The sequence below is a fragment of the Protobothrops mucrosquamatus genome, unplaced genomic scaffold (genome assembly GCF_001527695.2).
Source record: "Protobothrops mucrosquamatus isolate PMUCROS unplaced genomic scaffold, P.Mucros_1.0 scaffold957, whole genome shotgun sequence".
NCBI lineage: Eukaryota > Metazoa > Chordata > Lepidosauria > Squamata > Viperidae > Protobothrops > Protobothrops mucrosquamatus.
In genome coordinates, this window is record NW_015387201.1 from 1 (window position 1) to 17,251 (window position 17,251).

Below are 17,251 nucleotides of genomic sequence, written 5' to 3' on the forward strand. Positions count from 1 at the left end.
ATTCGAGTCCTCGACTTTCCCAACAGCCCTGTGAGGTAGGCTAAGCTGCTAGAGAATTTTGACTACTGAGCTGAGTTTCCTATGTCAAAAAAAGTGATGCTGGGCAAGGCTATTTGTGAAATAAATTCCCCAAAGGAGGATACGAAGACCAAAAAAATGAAATTAAACATTGCAAACAGGGCCAAATAATGGCAGGAACAGAAGGTGGGCACCAAAAGACGCCCACGGGGGGAAGGCCCATGCAAAATCCCTCTCTTGCAGGTCAGATCCTCGTGGGTGGATCCCTGACTGTGGACCAGATCCCATCGATAAAAAGTTTCAGGGACTGCCCATGTGCGTTCAGAATCGAGCGATTGGAAGTCTATCATTTTCCTCCTCCTTCTCCTGTATGTGTGTGTGTGTATGTGTGTGTGCACGCAGAGGGATCTAGGGCCGCCCTCGTCCAGATGCTGAAACAGCTGGCTTAGCTCTCCTTCCTTTCCCTTTCCAGCTGTTTCCCCTCTTTCCTTCTCCATTCCCTTCTTCCACAAGCAGAGATTCCCAGTGATCCGGGTGGATTTGGCTCAGGGCTGGCTCAGCCTGTCAAACCTTGCCAAAATTTGCATCTTTTTTCCTTCTTCTTTTCTTTTCTTTAAATCTCCCCAGAAAAGTTCTCAGCATTTCAATCCAGGAAACATTTTGCCTCCTTTTCAGTACTTAAAAGTCTGCCTTGCAAACTGGATGTCTTTGGGTTGAATTTCCTCCCCAGTGTTCTCTTTCGCTGTTCGGTTTTAATTGAATGCAGCCATGGGGCAGTTCAAAAGTCTTTCTGCGAGTGTTTCTCCTTTTTTATGGCCTGCTGGCAGGCAGAAAAAACATAAATATTCAGGCCCTGGGAATTCCACCGGCATTTTCCTGCTTTTAATCCTTCTGCTGGTTTTGGAGGACTCGTTTGCCACAAAAGTGCAGAAGATCCAGGTAAGCCTCTGATATTTCTCCCGACAAAATATGACTGTTTTGATTTATCCTGCTCGCTTCTCTCCCAAGGGGTTCTGTGGGAGGCCCTCCTGATACCCTCACAACAGTCTGGCAAGGTAGACTTAAAGTAGAGCAAGGCAGCAAATCCCTCAGGATGGGATTTGACTGCTGCATGGCCGTTTTCTTTTCTGCTACAAGAACAAATGCTACCTTTATGCACGCTGGATGGACTGTTGGGGACCTCATCCTGTTTTGAACCTGGGGTGGGATGCTGGTCCTGCATGAAAAGAACTGGAGGCTTTTAAGAAGAGACTGGACAGCCATTTGTCTGAAATGGTACAGGGTTTCCTGGATGGGCAGGGGGTTGGACTAGAGGACCTTCAAATGTCCCTTACAACTGTTATTCTGTTATGATGGGAACTGAAGTCCAACATTTTAGAGTACTGTTGTTTCCCAAGGCACTTTCCATCCTAGCAACAAGGCATCACAATGATACATGTCTACATATTTGTTTGTTTGTCTATTATCTATCTATCTATCTATCTATCTATCTATCTATCTATCTATCTATCTATCTATCTATCTATCTATCTAATCTATCATCTATCTATCATCTATCTCATCTATCATCTATCTATCTAATCTGTCATCTATCTATCATCTATCTATCATCTATCTCATCTATCTATCTATCTATCTATCTATCTATCTATCTATCTATCTATCTATCTATCTATCTAATCTATCATCTATCCATCCATCCATCCATCCATCCATCCATCCATCCATCCATCCATCCATCTATCCATCTATCTATCTATCTATCTATCTATCTATCTATCTATCTATCTATCTATCTATCCATCCATCCATCCATCCATCCATCTATCTATCAGGAGCTGCATTTTTGTCAAGAAACCCAACATCTGAAATTGCCTCCAGCCTGTCTGTCTCTCTGAATATCTCTGCTCCCTTTCATTATCAAACTTGCAGCCACAAGTTTAGTGAATAGTTTTTGGCTTACCTTTGTATCTCATTCTTAACTTAACTCTTTGGCCCTCGGCCTAGAATGCACAGCCATCCTTCCCTTCCCTTCTGTCAGGCCTTGTCCCTTCAAACAGGCAGGGGGGGAAGCTGAGCCCGAGGTCTCATTTCTGAAGGCACTAACTGTGCTTTGAAACTAATGTGTTTCTTTCTCTAGCCGCGGGAGAATTTTTTAGCAGATGTGGCCTTAGGCAGCGCTGAAGGATGCTAGCAAACTCACAACATCTGGTGGTAAAATGATTCCTCTCTTTTGAGTCCCCGCGGTGGTTTTGCACAGAGTGAGATTTGCAAAACAGCCATTGGGATTTCCCCTCCCCCCCAGAGAATCTCTCATCCACCCAGCTCTGGGATAAAGGATCCCAGAAACTGGATCAATTGAAAGAACATCGCCCTTGCTTCGATCCCTATCAGCGTGGCTCTTCCGGAGCTGGCAGATCTCTTTCTGACATTCTCGCTTCTTCCTGACCCTCTGAATCTCTTCCACACGCCGGCAAAGCTGTCCCAAATTAAAATTTAAGAGGCTTCGCCGGGGCCAGCAGCGCAGACGTTAGTCCTGCCGCAACTGGAGGAAAAAAGCAAATCCAAGGAGAAAAAGTTGGCATGGAGGAAAGCCATGGAGAAGTTGGGTGACTACCAAAGAAAGCGAATTCTTCGTTTCTTAAGCAGTGACTCATCCAGCCCTGGGTTGGTTTTTTTTTTTTCCCCTTCCCTTTTGCTGAGATGAGCAAAATTGAAAATATTGGGGAATTGCCTCCGCAGGGCTAGAGTTTGAGGCGCCTCAAAGAGTACACGCCAAACCGGCTCCAGGGGCATCTTTGCCGACAGGAACCGGCGGACGAAATCCTTGGCTTTTCTCTGAAAACCTCCATGTCTGATCAGGGAAAGGGGGGGGAGAAAGAGCAATTTCAGCTTTCCAGCCCAGAAAATTTGGATTTTGTACTTCTGGAGCGAGTATTTGGCAGGGAAGAGCAGGCTGTGCAAGTCCCATGATCCTCCCAAGCTAGATAAGGACCTGAATTCAGGATTGTTTGGATTCTGGGTTTCTCTGAAGGGCCGGGCATAAATTCCAAAGAATTTCTCAGGAGGAGGAGGAGGAGAACTGTCAAAATTGTGATCTCACACAACTTCCCCCTGGTTCATGGGTGGCAGGTTTCCTTGATTGGCTCATTATCATCCTACCGAGTTTCAGCTGCCCCGTTTAAAAAAAAATAAAAATAATGCCCACAACACAAGCCCAGGCAGTCCTTGACTTACAACTCTTTTTTTTTATTATTATTATTATATTTGGATTTATATCCCGCCCTTCTCCTCGCGGACTCTACTTGGAAGCCAGTTTTTCTGTTGCTAAGCAGGGCAACTGTGAAGTGAGTCCCACCTGATTTTGTTTGACTTAAGAATCGTTTTTCACATGACCGTCGTGGCATCCTCGTGGCCACGTGATCAAAATTTTGGACGCTTGGCGAAGGACTCATACTTATGACCAGGGATGCGTCCCGGAGTCCTGTGGATCAGCTCTTGGGACCTGGGAAGCAGATTTTATAACTTCCATGTTTTTTTTCCCCCCGCAGAGAGGAGCTGGGGTGTGCGGGACCTAATAGCCCCCCCTCCCCCCCCCAGCAGTCAAAGAGCAAATTAGGTACCACCCAATAGCAAAAGAGGCAGCAACTGTTTGGCTGTTTCAATGAGACTATCCCAACGGGAGGCGTGTCAGAAAGTACGTCAAGGAAACAATCCTGGCCTGTTGTAACTTTATCCCATTTCTTCACAGGAGGCCTGCTGTGAAAGAAATTAATTTCCATTCAGGCTTTTTACGCTATCTCCTTTTCTTTTAAAACAAGATTGTTTGCAAGGAGGATGGCATTTAAAATGTGTTTTTGTGTGTGTGTGTGTGTGTGTGTGTGTGTGAGAGAGAGAGAGAGAGAGAGAGAGAGAGAGAGAGAGAGAACCAAAGCTAGGGTGAAGCTGGAGACGTGGTTACCAGCAGCTATCACTCAAAAGTTTTAATCTCTTGAACCTATTTTTTCTTCTTCTTTTCTTCTGATGGGTGAGCCTTTCCTCCCCAAAATCTATAAATGGCTCACCTTCAACAGCTCATGTCATATGGCAGGCCTCCCCTGTGATTATTTGGGTCCGGAAACAGTGAAGATCAGCGACATAAAAGGTCTTTTTAAGTGTCATACATCAGCTGGGCCAATATTTTTCCTGGTTCCAGCTCTAAAAAAATAAATAAAAATAAACCAACAAGGCCTTTCCGTAAAGAGAAATCTTGGGGTTTTCTAGCAACTCTGGAATTCATGCAGCGAAATTCAAGATGACTTTTTTTTCCTGCTCAAGTCAGATTTCAGTTTTTACTGTTTACCCCTTTCGCTTCGCCTTCAGGGCAGAAGGGAGCGAACTGATCGGCTGTGGTTTTCATTCCATTTCTAAAGGGGGGGTTTTTTGGACTTATTTTGCATGTTTTGTCTCGTCTTCCCTTGAGTTTTTCTGACCTTGGCCCCGTTCCCCCAAACCACATATTTTTGCATAGAGCAGAAAACTCCTTTTCTTGCACAAATGTTCTGATTGAGAGAAGGTGCGAAAATGCTTTCGTGTACAACAGATGACTAAAATAATCTCCTTCCAAAAATGTAGGGGAGGCTACCAGGCGGAGTGAATCTTGGAAAGACAATAAACGGCTAATATCCATAATTGCTAAATGGAAACACCACATTCAGTGGCAATTGAATTCCGAGAAATACACCCCAGGAGCTAGTAACTTGGAAAAGCTTGTTTCTTCCTGGAAAATATCCTGGGCTTCCAGGCTCCTGTCTGATTTTGTAAGGTTCAAGTAGACAATCTGGTGTCATCCTGACATCCATCGTTTCTGGCATAAGCAGATTGAAGGAAGGAAGCTAAGATCCATCATATCTGAAGGGTGTTAAGATAAAATTGGTTTAAATTAGTTTAGAGGGAGAACCGAGAGAGAAAATGATTTTTCCAGAAAAACAGCTACTGCAAAATGGGTAGGGGAAATGCTGAGAAACTGACTTGGTCTGGAAATGCTCTCAAGATGCTCTCTGTAATAGGATTCTGCTCCAGAGCTTCTGACTTGTTCCTCTGTCTTTAAGGAAGACACGGCTATACCTGGTCCAACCCTTGGAGCCCACCTGGGTCTTCAAAAGCTTCCCTTTTCATTGCCACCTCCTCACCTGCGGAAAAAACGTTACACGTTGACCCCAGGACGACTCAAATGGGATCATTTCAACCTAACGTACAAGTAAGAACATTTTCTTTCTCCCAGTGCTAAATTGGACACAATCACAGGTTGTTCTGTTAACAGAGTCGGTTTCTATTCATGCTAAGAAGAATATTTCCAATCATGAGCCAATACTAATCAAGAATAGTGAAGAGGAAGCAACCAGAATTAAATTTTTAGTGGGTTTTTTTCCCCCTGAGTCAAGGGAAGTACTGTCGTATGGCAGTCACCCGAATTTAAACCAAGGATGTGTAATTTTTTTCAGGTTGTTGACTATGATGATGGACACCCTCTTACAAAAATGAACAGAGTTGGAGTGGAGTTAGAATGAAAAAAAAATGTAATTTAGATTCCAGCTTCACTCAAGTCAATACAGTTAAGACAATCGCTACCCACAGATTTAACATTTCTTCCCTCGTGTTAAGAATTATACTTCATTTTTAGGGTCCAATTTCCAAATCAGAAACTAATGGACATTATATCTGTTCATTAAACAAAGGGTTATAAATCAGACCATTGTTTTCTTGACAGAAATCTTATGCAGACACCCAAATTGAGTGTTAAAGTCTCCAAAAGTCTGGATTTTTTAAAATTTCTTTTGAACAGTTCATTTGACGCCATGAAATACGTCTCATAAATCTTTCACCCCATCTCTTATTTTCTTGTATTTGTACATCAGCCTAGAAATGGAACACTATTACTTTGTTCCACACTTTCTAAAATAAATAAATGCAACACCTGAATCCTACTTAAACGTCCTTTGTGCCTTTCCCTTAATAATATGCATTTTACTCCGTGCTTTCCCTTAAAATTTCTGCATTTGTGTCATTTTTAAATTTTAAAAAAACACACCCTGAAAACGGTGTTGCACAACTCTGAAAAATGAATTTTGCTTCGGGAGATGCCAAGAAAAGAGATGTCTGGATAAAAATTTGGACCCAACACCGGTTTTTTTTTCCCCTTGCAATCTCTGGAAGGACAAAGATTCCTTTCCATGGAGAGATCGCAGATTCAAAGGGAAAAATTTAGTCCCGTTTGGAATTATAATGGGCTAAGCTTTGATGGACGTTGAAATCTCTTTTTTTCCTCTTTTTTTGAAATTTATGCTCGCCCACTTGCAAATTGCAAATTGAGGATATGAAATCCAACCTCTGTGCAGACAATCATTCCTCTTCCCCCCCCCCCCCCATGCTTGGAACAAAGCAACAACTTTTAGCTGACGCAGAAATGGCTGAGGGCAACATAATTGTTGGCATTTCAGTCTTCTAAAGCTCCAGGAACAGTATGACAACATTGTCTCTTTTGTGATGGCTGGCAAGAAACTGCCAAGCAAAAAAAAAAAGGGATTTTTTTTTCCCTCCCTGGAAAGCTTGCCAGGCTAAACCATGCCAAAGTCAAGATTGGCAGATGAGACCACACTGGCCACAGCAAACCTCATGCATGGCTTGTGTTTTTTCTTCAAAAGGCTTTTAGCTCATATTTGGCTGAGGGGGAAAAAAAAAACCTCTCTGTCGTCTTGAAGCTTGATATGTTTTGCTTTACAAATATACAAATACCTGTATTTTTATATACCAAGCCTTAATCCGAGAAAGATGCTTATATGTAGACTTGGCTGCTTCTCTGCTCCATCTGTGGTCTCCATGGATGCTGAGAGAGAGAGAGAGAAGAAAAACAAGAGCTTTTAGGAGAAAACATGCCTGAAAGTCCTTTTAAGTGTTTCGTTACTCAGACACATGACATAAGGATTGTCCCAATTAAAGACAAACAGTTCAAAGCTAACCTCCTGGTTTACAAGCCTGGGGTCTGCTTGTGCAGTGCCATAATTTTGTGGGTCCTTCTGAGCTTGAGATCCATTAGGGAAGACAAACAGGTAAGGGAAGTGCGTCATTTCTACTGCAATACAATACTTTATTTGGCCAAGTGTCCTCAGACACACAAGGACGGTTACAACAATTAATCAGTGGAACGACTTGCCTCCAGAAGTTGTGGATGCTCCAACACTGGAGGCTTTTAAGAAGAGACTGGACAGCCATCTGTCTAGGATGGTACAGGTCCTCCTGCTTGAGCAGGGGGCTGGACTAGAAGACCTCCAAGGTCCCTTCCAATGCTGTTATTCTGATTCTGATTAAATGGACCCAAAGTGAGCCCTGGTCCATTTCCTGTCCTGGTTTTAACTTTTTAGAGCTTCACCCCAAATTCGTGGTTGGTCCTCAGCCGAAGTCAAACCAGGGGAATCTGTTGCGAACTGACCTCTTGGTTTACTTTTGTCTTCCCCTGCAGAATTCTGTCTTTCCCCAGAAACTTGATTGGCCAAAGCCAGACCAGGAAGGGACTGACCGCAGCTTTCCGAATGTGGAGCGATGTCTCCTCGTTCACCTTCCGTGAAGTGTCAGTGAGTTCCCCAAGCGACCTCACAATTGGTAGGTCCCTTCACGGTTCTGATGGAGAAGCATCCTTAAATTAGTGTATTGTATATATGGGGGCCCTCAAGTTTACAGCCATTCGTTTAGGGACTAGTCCAGGGGTAGGCAACCTTGGCTCTTTTATGACTCGTGGACTTCAACTCCCAGAATTCCTGAGCCAGCCATGCTGGCTCAGGAATTCTGGGAGTTGAAGTCCACGAGTCATAAAAGAGCCAAGGTTGCCTACCCCTGGACTAGTCGAAGTTATGATGGCACTGAAAGAAAAGTGACTTAAGGTTGTTTTTCACACTTTCTAAAATAAATAAATACAACACCTGAATCCTACTTAAACGTCCTTTGTGCCTTTCCCTTAATAATATGCATTTTACTCCGTGCTTTCCCTTAAAAGTTCTGCATTTGTGAAATTCAGAGGCTCGGCAACCGGCTCGTATTTACGACGGTTACAGTGTCTGGGGTGGGGTGGAGTGTCAGGGGATCACGTTTCCCAATCTTCTGACGAGAAAAGTCCCTGGGGAAGCCAGATCCACTAAACAGCCGTGTGACAAACTTTAACAACTGCGGTGATTCACTTAAGAACTGTGGCAAGGTAGGTCGTAAAATGAGGCAAAGCTGTGCTCAATGGTGGTCATAAACTGAGGACTACCTGACAAGGAGTAACGAAGATTACCAAGGATACAGGAGGACGATGGGAAGCAGAAAAGCAAGAATGGCTGATTGAGAGCCTGAAAAAGACCCCCTTATCTTGTTCCTAAGCCTTATCTTAAGACTCCGTTCCCTAACGAGAGCCAGATTTTAACAAAATGTTCATCCTCTTGGTATGTCTAGCTACTTGATCATCAACTGCTGGGGATGACTAAGGCAGAAAATGCCTCTCACAGTCCATTTCCGTGTTTGTTTCCATCCCCAAATCAGAGGGCCACATTGCAACATCTGGAAAGCACGAGGTCGCCGGAGGGACGAAGAGAGATTTACACGTAGTTCTTCCAGATTTGGGGGAGAAATAGCTTAGCCTCACCAGATCATGTCGTTCTATCTGTTCTATTAAAAACAGAACATTAGTTTGGCTGGGAACGAAGAATCTGCAGGGGACAAGTTGCAAAGATACGGCTTTTGAGGGGCTTTGCGCTGGCCGGGCGCGACATGGAAATGAGAAAAAGGTTGTGGGTTAATACAAGAGTTCCCAAAGAGCTGCTTTAGGCTCAACTTTGTGGAAAGAAGTAGGGCGAGGATCACGTTCTAAAAATCGTTCACAGGTAGGGGCCAGGACAAACACCCCACCCCACCCCGATATTTTGCATGTCTTTAATTCCAGTTAAATATGGTCACTGGAGCATAGAAGTGAGAATTTCATTTGCTCAGTTAGACTGGTGATGTTTGGGAAATGTACCCCATAGTTTTGGGAGGCCACAGGCTCACCCCAGTTTCTAAGGGATGGTACAGGAAATGTGCTTAGTCCAATTTGGGTTAAATTAATGCCGCGTTTCTCAACCTTGGCAACTTTAACGTTGAAAAGCAATACTTGGGGATGCCCAGAAGAGAAAAAATACTAGCCAGGATGGTCCTGGTTTGTAGGTATGAAGTAATCTCTCTCTTTTTATTTTACCTCTCTTTCCCCATGCCCTACAAACTACCTTCCAGGTTTTTACCCAATTAACCATACGGATTGCGTGGAATCGCAGATCCACCACTGTTTCGACGGGACCACGGGCGAGTTAGCCCACGCCTTTTTCCCGCAGACAGGAGAGATCCATTTTGACGATCACGAGTACTGGATCGTAGGGGACACTCGGTTCAGCTGGAAAAAGGGTAAGTAGGCTGGATCCCAGGATTCCCCGGACCTTCATCGTTTAAAAAAATTAAAATTAGCTGGAAAGGAATAAAATTGAGTCCAAAAGAATAAAACGAGGTTAAAGTTACTGAGTGGATTCGTAGGAAATTAGACAGGCGTTGGTGTTGTTTTTTTCCCACCTGTTTTTTGGGGCCTGTCAGATTTTGCCATCCCGTGCCTGCAAATAAAAGAGTTGGCTTCCTGGAACATTGCTGATGAAAATATTCCTGAAGTTTTTGCTTAACCGTTGCTGCTGTTGCAAGCGCTGAATTGTCACGCTCCCTTTCTCCTTAGAAAAACAAAAGGCTGTTTACATTTTTCCTCCATCTGGGTGAGGGTTTTTTTTCTACAGACTTTGCGGGCAGCTCAGCAGCCACTGTTATTTTTTTTAAAGACTTCCATAAGATGCTAAACAGATGGCTCTCTGCCTGTGATGAGCCTTTCCCATTAAGTTGTTTTTTTATTTAAAGAGAGCTTCCCTAAAGAGTCTGTCTGATGTGTCTCTCTCTGTATGAGTCCCTGCCCTGGGCCTGTGTCTGCAGACAGGGATTTGAAATAGCAAATAAAGAGTTGCTGAATGATCAGTTGCTGCCTGATGTTATAAATTATCTTCACCCAAGGAGAGTTATTGGGAAACCCAGCCGAGATGCATCATGTAGAGACACAACAGGCAAACTCCACTGCCTTTGAGGTTTCTAGCCTCTTCGGTTTGTGATCTGGCTATTTGGGAAGAACACAGAACCAAAATTTGCAGCTGGTTCTTTCAAGCTGCAGAGAGCCAAGGGTTGATGCAAATTCAATCAGAAAGAAAAACTGAATTGTGAACGGCGGGTCTGCCCATCAAACATGGAATAATTTCCCCTTTCGTAAGAAACATTTTGATTGATCAGGGCTTTGTCGAACAGATCTGGGAGACGAGATCTGACCTCCCTAATGGTGAATACTATTTTGCAACCGTGCTGTTTTTTTTAACAGTCTCTCTGAAGGATTGTCAACCTCACACAGCCCGTTCCTCTAGGCTGAACAGGAGACAGAAATTATTCCCTCATAAAACTAATCTCAAAAGCTTTGATGAGGGACCCTGGGATTTACTCCGACCAGGAAACGGAAATTTGACAACAGCAGAAATCCCTGGTGGCAGATGTGCTGGTCTCCAAGACAAGGAAAATCTGTTATTTCCTTTTTTGTGCCCCAAACATCCAAGAATTAACTTCAGGAGACCGTTTGCAAGCATTGCCTATTTAGGAAGACCGAGCAAAACAAATGAGAAGTTTTGCATTACTAAATTTCACAACAGCTGCAGCTCGGGGTCAAGACAGGATTGTATTTCGATGTTTCAAGCTTTTATTTGTTTTTTTAAATGAAAAAAAATATATCCTTTGGGCTCGATGAGAGAGGAACTTTAATCCAAGACACGGAGCAATCTAATTCAAATACAGCCGAATCCACTTTATTGCTACTGTTTTAAATTAAAGGAGGGTTAGGAGATTTGCTCGGGGCCTGAAGGATCTCCTAACCTCTGGCGTCTCGTGTTTCAGGATAAAAAGAGCTGTGCTCCCCTAGTTTTTAGCCACTTGGAAAGCAAATTCTCCAACCATTTGGGTATCCTGTCCTTTTGGAGAAGAGGGGAGAAAGAGTTTGCAAAAATGACAGCCCCCTTTGGCCACCAAGCTGAAGGCACGTTGCTGGATGCAGCGACGGTATAACAAAAGGACGCACGCTTGCGATCGCCAGAGCCCAAATTTTCTGTGGCTAAGTGAGACGGTTGTAAAATGAGCCTTGCTCCTTTTTACGACCTTAAGTGAATCACTGCAGCTGTTAAATGACTTAACACGGTTAGTTTGCTTGTAAGGAGGTCCCAAAAGGGGATCACACGACCCCCCCCCTTTGGATGCTACAACCGTCGTAAATATAAGCTGGATGCCAAGAGTCTGAATTTTGATGACGTAACTGTGGAGGATGCTGTAAAGGTTGTGTGAAAAACGGTCGTTAAGTCACGTTTTTCAGTGCCGTTGTAAACTCGGGTCACTAAATGGACTGTCGTAAGTCAAGGACCACTTGTATTATTTTTCCACCACTGATTCAGAAGAGCCAGGCCACGATATTGCAATGCAGCAAAGCTGATCTGCTGAAATCCTTGCTGTTCCTTTTTTCGCTGTTATTAACCCTGGAAAAGACGGAAGCATCCCAATTGATCCAGAATATCTTGTATAACATGCTGTGGTGTTCTCTCTCTTACAATTCAGTCAATTGGGTTCCTTTTCTTCTTTTTTAAGGAGTCTGGCTGACAGACCTGGTTCACGTGGCTGCCCACGAAATTGGCCACGCCTTAGGTCTTATGCACTCCCTGGATCCCAGTGCCTTGATGCACGTCAACGCAACCTTGACGGGCAAGAACACAATCTCCCAGGATGAGATGTGGGGGCTGTACCGGCTTTATGGTAAGTGGGTGCATCAGAATTTGGGAACTATTGATCATCTCTTTTGCCAGTTTTCCTGATAAAAAGAGCGCCGGTAGCTGCCCCGTACAATTAAGCCTGAACAGAGGCAGTAGCAACTATGCAAAGTGTCTGTGGAGATTCTTATCTATCCAGGTCCCAAAGATGCTTTTCCAAAAGGCAACTGGACTATCTTTGTTCTTCCTTGAAGACGTTAGAGAGAGTGCCAAGGATCAGATGGCTGCAAGGAATATAAATCCTTCACCATTCAGTCAGAACCGAAGAAGCTTCTTGGACGAGAGGTGAAATGTCTTCAAGCAAAAAAAAACAGCCGCTTTTTGGAAAAGCACCTTGGGGGACCACTGTGCGAAAGGACTAAGATTTGGAGAGCTGGGTTTTTAAAATCCCCGTGTAGGTTTGTAAAAAGGCAAGAGGCAAGAAGACACAAGGAGGAGTGTGTGTCCCTGTTAAAATGGATTTAAGGTCAATCCTAAACCCTCATGAAGGTAGCACTATCCAAATCCTTGGAACTAGGACTTTGGCTTCGGCATACAGTGGCTTTGAGTTCCCTCAGACTTTCTTCTCTGGGCCTCTGAAAGCCAGAACACGTCGGGCAGAGAAAATGATAGGTTTTCAATCCAACGCTGAAATTCAGCTGAAGGGTGTTTACAGCTTGGAACAGAGCGCCGAGCTGCGGTGCAGGACAGCCTCCGAGATGGTGGAGGGGAACGAAATATATATATATATTATTGTACTATTTGTGTTTCAAACTATTTGGATTGGCACTAACCACCAGCTGGTCTTCGTGCCAAATGTGCAGTCCACGCCCGTTTTAAAAAAAAAATTGGGAGAATTATTTTCACGGCTCTCCAATCAGCTGAAAATGTCCTTCTCTCTTTACATTTATACTAAATATTTCTTTTCTGTAGCTCCCGCACGCTGCCATCTATGTCGGTGGTTCCTCACTGCTTTGAAAAACCTCAGCAAATTAGAACAGATTGACTAGGAAGATGTGTATTTTACCTTGTGAACACGTCAACAAAAGTGATTCCCCCCCCCTTTAAGTTGGCTCCATATCTTTAGAGGACACAAAGGGGCTGTTTCGTATACCAGTTTTACAAGCTACCGTAGGAGAAAAGTGCTAAATTTTTTGAGATGTCAGGATTAAGCTCCATCCTCAACTTTCCTCCAGAAAGGTTAACTCAGCCTGTTAGCTAAATCTGAACTCGTAGCCATGATGGAAGAATGAAGGTTAGCTGCCATTGGGACTAGTCTGTCTGGCACTTTGTTAAATTGGACCGCAAAAAACTTCGCTTTTGTGTCAAATCAGTTCAGGCACAAAATGAACTTTTTCTTCTTGGAAGTCCCCTGTTTTAAAAAGTGAACCCCCCCTTTTTTTTGTTCCCCCCCCAGGCTGCAAAGACCGAATGTTTATCTGCCCGTCGTGGAGTCGGAAGGGGTACTGCCGAACACGCCAAAGGTTTATGAAAAAGCAGTGTCCGTACAGCTGTGATTTTTGCTTGGGTAATTCTCACAACTCACTTTGTTGTAAATGGTGTAATAAAAAAGGCAATTGATTCTCTTCGTAAATATTTCTCAACTTTGGCAACTTTAAGAGGGGTGGGCTTCAATTCTCAGAATTCCCCAGCTTCTGGAAATTGAAGTCCATCCCCTCTTAAAGTTGCTAAGATTAAGAAACACTGCTTTAAATTGATGGCTTAATTTTAGCAGGAAGCCACTGCTGGTATAATATTTTCCCCAGAGTTGGGAATCTCTCTGCTGTTTTCTAAGTGGATTTGGGAAGGGGAGGAAGCGACAACAATCTGTCACAGTCATAGCAAAACACCATCATTTGCTGTCACATCTGGCCTGGCTGCTCAGGGCGGCGTGTGAAATGAAACAATTCCAAAGACGAACCACGAACCGTTTGCACGGTTGAAATCCATTAGCAACGAAGGCTACGAAAGAAACGGGACTCCTGGGGCAGATTTGCTAAATGTTACCATTTAGCATTTGGTTTCCTAAAAAGATCGCTATTCTGGATCACATTTACATCGCTTTTTTTTTTTTTTTTTGGTAAGGGAGAGCTGTGTTAATTCCCTGGTTTTAAATCTGAGCTGACGTGTCTGTCGTTCCGCTTTTCCTTGCTCCGATCGCAGCGTTCCCTTTCCCGACGGTGATACCCACCCCGCCGCCTCCGAGGATGAAGACAAGGCTGGTCCCCGAAGGCCGGAATGTTACTTTCCGATGTGGGCAGAAAATCATTCACAAAAAGGGGAAAGTTTAGTAAGTTACTCGCACCTGGATTTTTGAACACCTGAGATGAATGCAAGAGAGAAAGCTTTAAAGGCTAAAATGACCTTTTTTTTCAGAATTGGCAGTTTGGTAGCTGCCAAACCTGTAGACTAAAAATGATTGCCAGGTGGGCTTTGTTATTAAGCATGTTGCATGGGCTAAACCAGGGGTAGGCAACCTTGGCTCTTTTAAGACTGGTGGACTTCAACTCCCAGAATTCCTGAGCCAGCCATGCTGAGGGAAAAGGGAGAGGCTTCCAAGCTGAGCCATGCTGGCTCAGGAATTCTGGGAGTTGAAGTCCACCAGTCATAAAAGAGCCAAGGTTGCCTACCCCTGGGCTAAACCTTGTACAGTTGATCATTTTCTTTCTTTCTCTTTCTTTCTTTCTTTCTTTCTTTCTTTCTTTCTTTCTTTCTTTCTTTCTTTTCCTTCCTTCCTTCCTTCCTTTCCTTCCATGCAGTTGGTACAAGGAGAAGGAATTGCTAGAATATTCCTATCCTGGCTACCTGTTTCTGAATGGCGACCACATGAGCATCATCGCCAACGCCATCAACGAAGGGACGTATACGTGCATCGTGAAGAAGAAGTCCAAAGTCTTGACCACATATTCTTGGAGAGTCAGGCTGAAGCGTTAACATGGACGGTCTGCAAGGACTTACAGACACCCCCCCCCAAGTCACTCTGTGTGGGTTCACTTCCTCACCTCTGTTGTCGTATTCCACTTTTAACAACCGATCCGTAGTCACAAAACCCAGATTTCCCAGGTTGTCCCCTTCCAGAAGGAGACTGCGGAAATACTGATTTCTTCCTTGCATTTTTTTTTCTTGGCCAAGCCTGCTGGAGATGATAGGATATATAGTCGAAGTCATAAAGGGGTCCAAGAGGAGGAGAAATAGGCTACAACATGAGCTAAAAGAAATGCTTTTTTTTTTTTTAAAGTTGCTAATATTCTTTAGGAACCATTTTACACTTATATTTTCAGCTACATTTTGCTACAATCTGGATCCTGGTGCTCTTGTCATCGAGGTTGTTTTATTAAATTTTTACTTTCCTCTCATTCAAGATGGCATATATAACATCCCTCCTCCAATTTTCCCCAACAATAAACATCTTATAGTGTAGGTTAGGGATCTGGGATCTCTTCAGAACAGAGGTGCAGAGAACATTTTAGCCAAGGCCTTCATTATTCTACAATTCAGTAAAAAGATCCCGGCATATCACGAATTCCTGGGCTGCGTTATTTCAGCCAAACAGACCTTACACAAAACAGTTTTTTAAGTTTCACGCACTACGTAAGATTAGAGATCATATACTCTTTCCAAATTACAAGCTAGATTTTCTGCCCTGTTTAGGGAGCCACGTCAAGAAAGGAAGGATTAAAAGAAAAATTCCTACGTTCAACCTTTGCATCTGTTACACTTTTTTTTTTTTTTTTTACTTGGGTCAACAGAAAGAATTTGCCAGCTCAGGTATAGTTCCTGGAAATGTACAGGACAGTTGATCCTTAAGGAATTTCACCAGAAATTTACCCTTTTTGTCCTTCTGCTCAAATAAAGCATTTCCGTACTGATATTTATTATGGCTTGTGAACACGTACGCTTGCCGTATTACTATGAGACATGATCATATAATCAGAACACGCCAGGACATGTGTTTGAGGCTTATTAGCTCCCAGCAATGAAATTTAGCTGGCTGGGAAGTTTCTACACGTCTTAAGATTGCCAAGTTTGAGAAACAATACTGAGTTATGGGTTCGCGACACCACTGATTCAGTTCTATTTGTCATACACAAAGAAAGCCTAGACATTATGAACAATGTTCATAAAACATTGGAAGAGCTAAACATTATTGGGAAAATAAGGTTAATCACTCCCATTAGAGAATGTCAGGCATTCCTCATGCATTTGTCTGAAATGGTATAGGGTTTCCTGCCTGAGCAGGGGGTTGGACTAGATGACCTCCAAGGTCCCTTCCAACTATTATTATTATTATTATTATTATTATTATTATTATTATTATTATTATTATTATTATATAAGAAGGCGCCACAGAGAGGTAAAGAGACTGTATTCATAGTTACTCTAATCTTTGGTTAGCAGAATCCTAATCTAATTAATCCAATTTTTTGGGCTGCATCCAAGGCAAGGATGATAAACACCAAAGACAGGAGAAAACACACATTAAGATTCGTTACTTTGGGGGGGGGGTTGTTGTCATCCAGATACAGACAACGCCAGAGGTGGCTTGCAGCACACTGTCAACACATTACAGGCAGTCCTTGTTTTACGACCATTCATTTAGCAACCGTTCAAAGTTACAAAAATACTGAAATAACCAACCGGCATTTACGACTGTTGCAGCATCCTCAAAAGGGAAACGATCAAAATTTGGGTGCTTCGCAACTGACACATATTACAGAGTTCCCAGGATCCTGGGATCCCCCTCTTCCCAGCTGGCTTCCGAGAAGCAAAACCAATGGGAGAAAGCTGGATTTGTTTAACGACAATGTGATCCACTTGACTGACGCAGTGTGCTTTGCTTAACACACTGGGGCAAAAAGAGGTCATCAAATCTTAACAACAATGGAAATCCTAGTCCCAGTTTTGCTTGTAAGTCAAGGACTGCCTGTATATAGTCACTGTTACACAGCAACCTCAGTGTGCATCAGAGGAAACAGAGAAACGTGCCAGCGTGTACACAAGAACAGTTTTCTTACCTTTTCAGTGTTTACAAGATTGCCATTAAGATGAATATATATATATACTGCTACACCAATTGCAATGTGGACAATGCTTCCTTAAAAAAAAGTTCCATTTTATACAACCCTTTTCCAATCTGATAAGCTCTCTGAGCAATGTTCTGTTCATCTTGTCCTGAAGCACAAAAGGAGAGGGGGGGGAGGAAAGTAATTTTCAATGCAGCAGTTCAGCCTAAAATACTGTACAGGTAATCCTCGACGTACGGCTACAATTGGGCCCCAAATCTCCTACTAAGTGAGGCAGTTAAGTGAGTTTCGCCTCATTTTACGACC

At 43.3% G+C, this 17,251-nt stretch overlaps 1 protein-coding gene across 1 annotated transcript; it reads left to right on the forward strand.

Moving 5' to 3' along the window:
• The first annotated feature begins 631 nt into the window (after positions 1-631).
• On the forward strand, positions 632-15,792 carry MMP23B (matrix metallopeptidase 23B). The gene is made up of 8 exons (XM_015819588.1): positions 632-957; positions 5,109-5,257; positions 7,517-7,656; positions 9,298-9,465; positions 11,764-11,928; positions 13,339-13,449; positions 14,085-14,211; positions 14,681-15,792. Exons 1-8 carry the CDS (start codon positions 787-789, stop codon positions 14,853-14,855), a joined length of 1,206 nt encoding a protein of 401 aa, XP_015675074.1. The 5' UTR covers positions 632-786; the 3' UTR covers positions 14,856-15,792.
• The last annotated feature ends 1,459 nt before the right edge of the window (positions 15,793-17,251 follow it).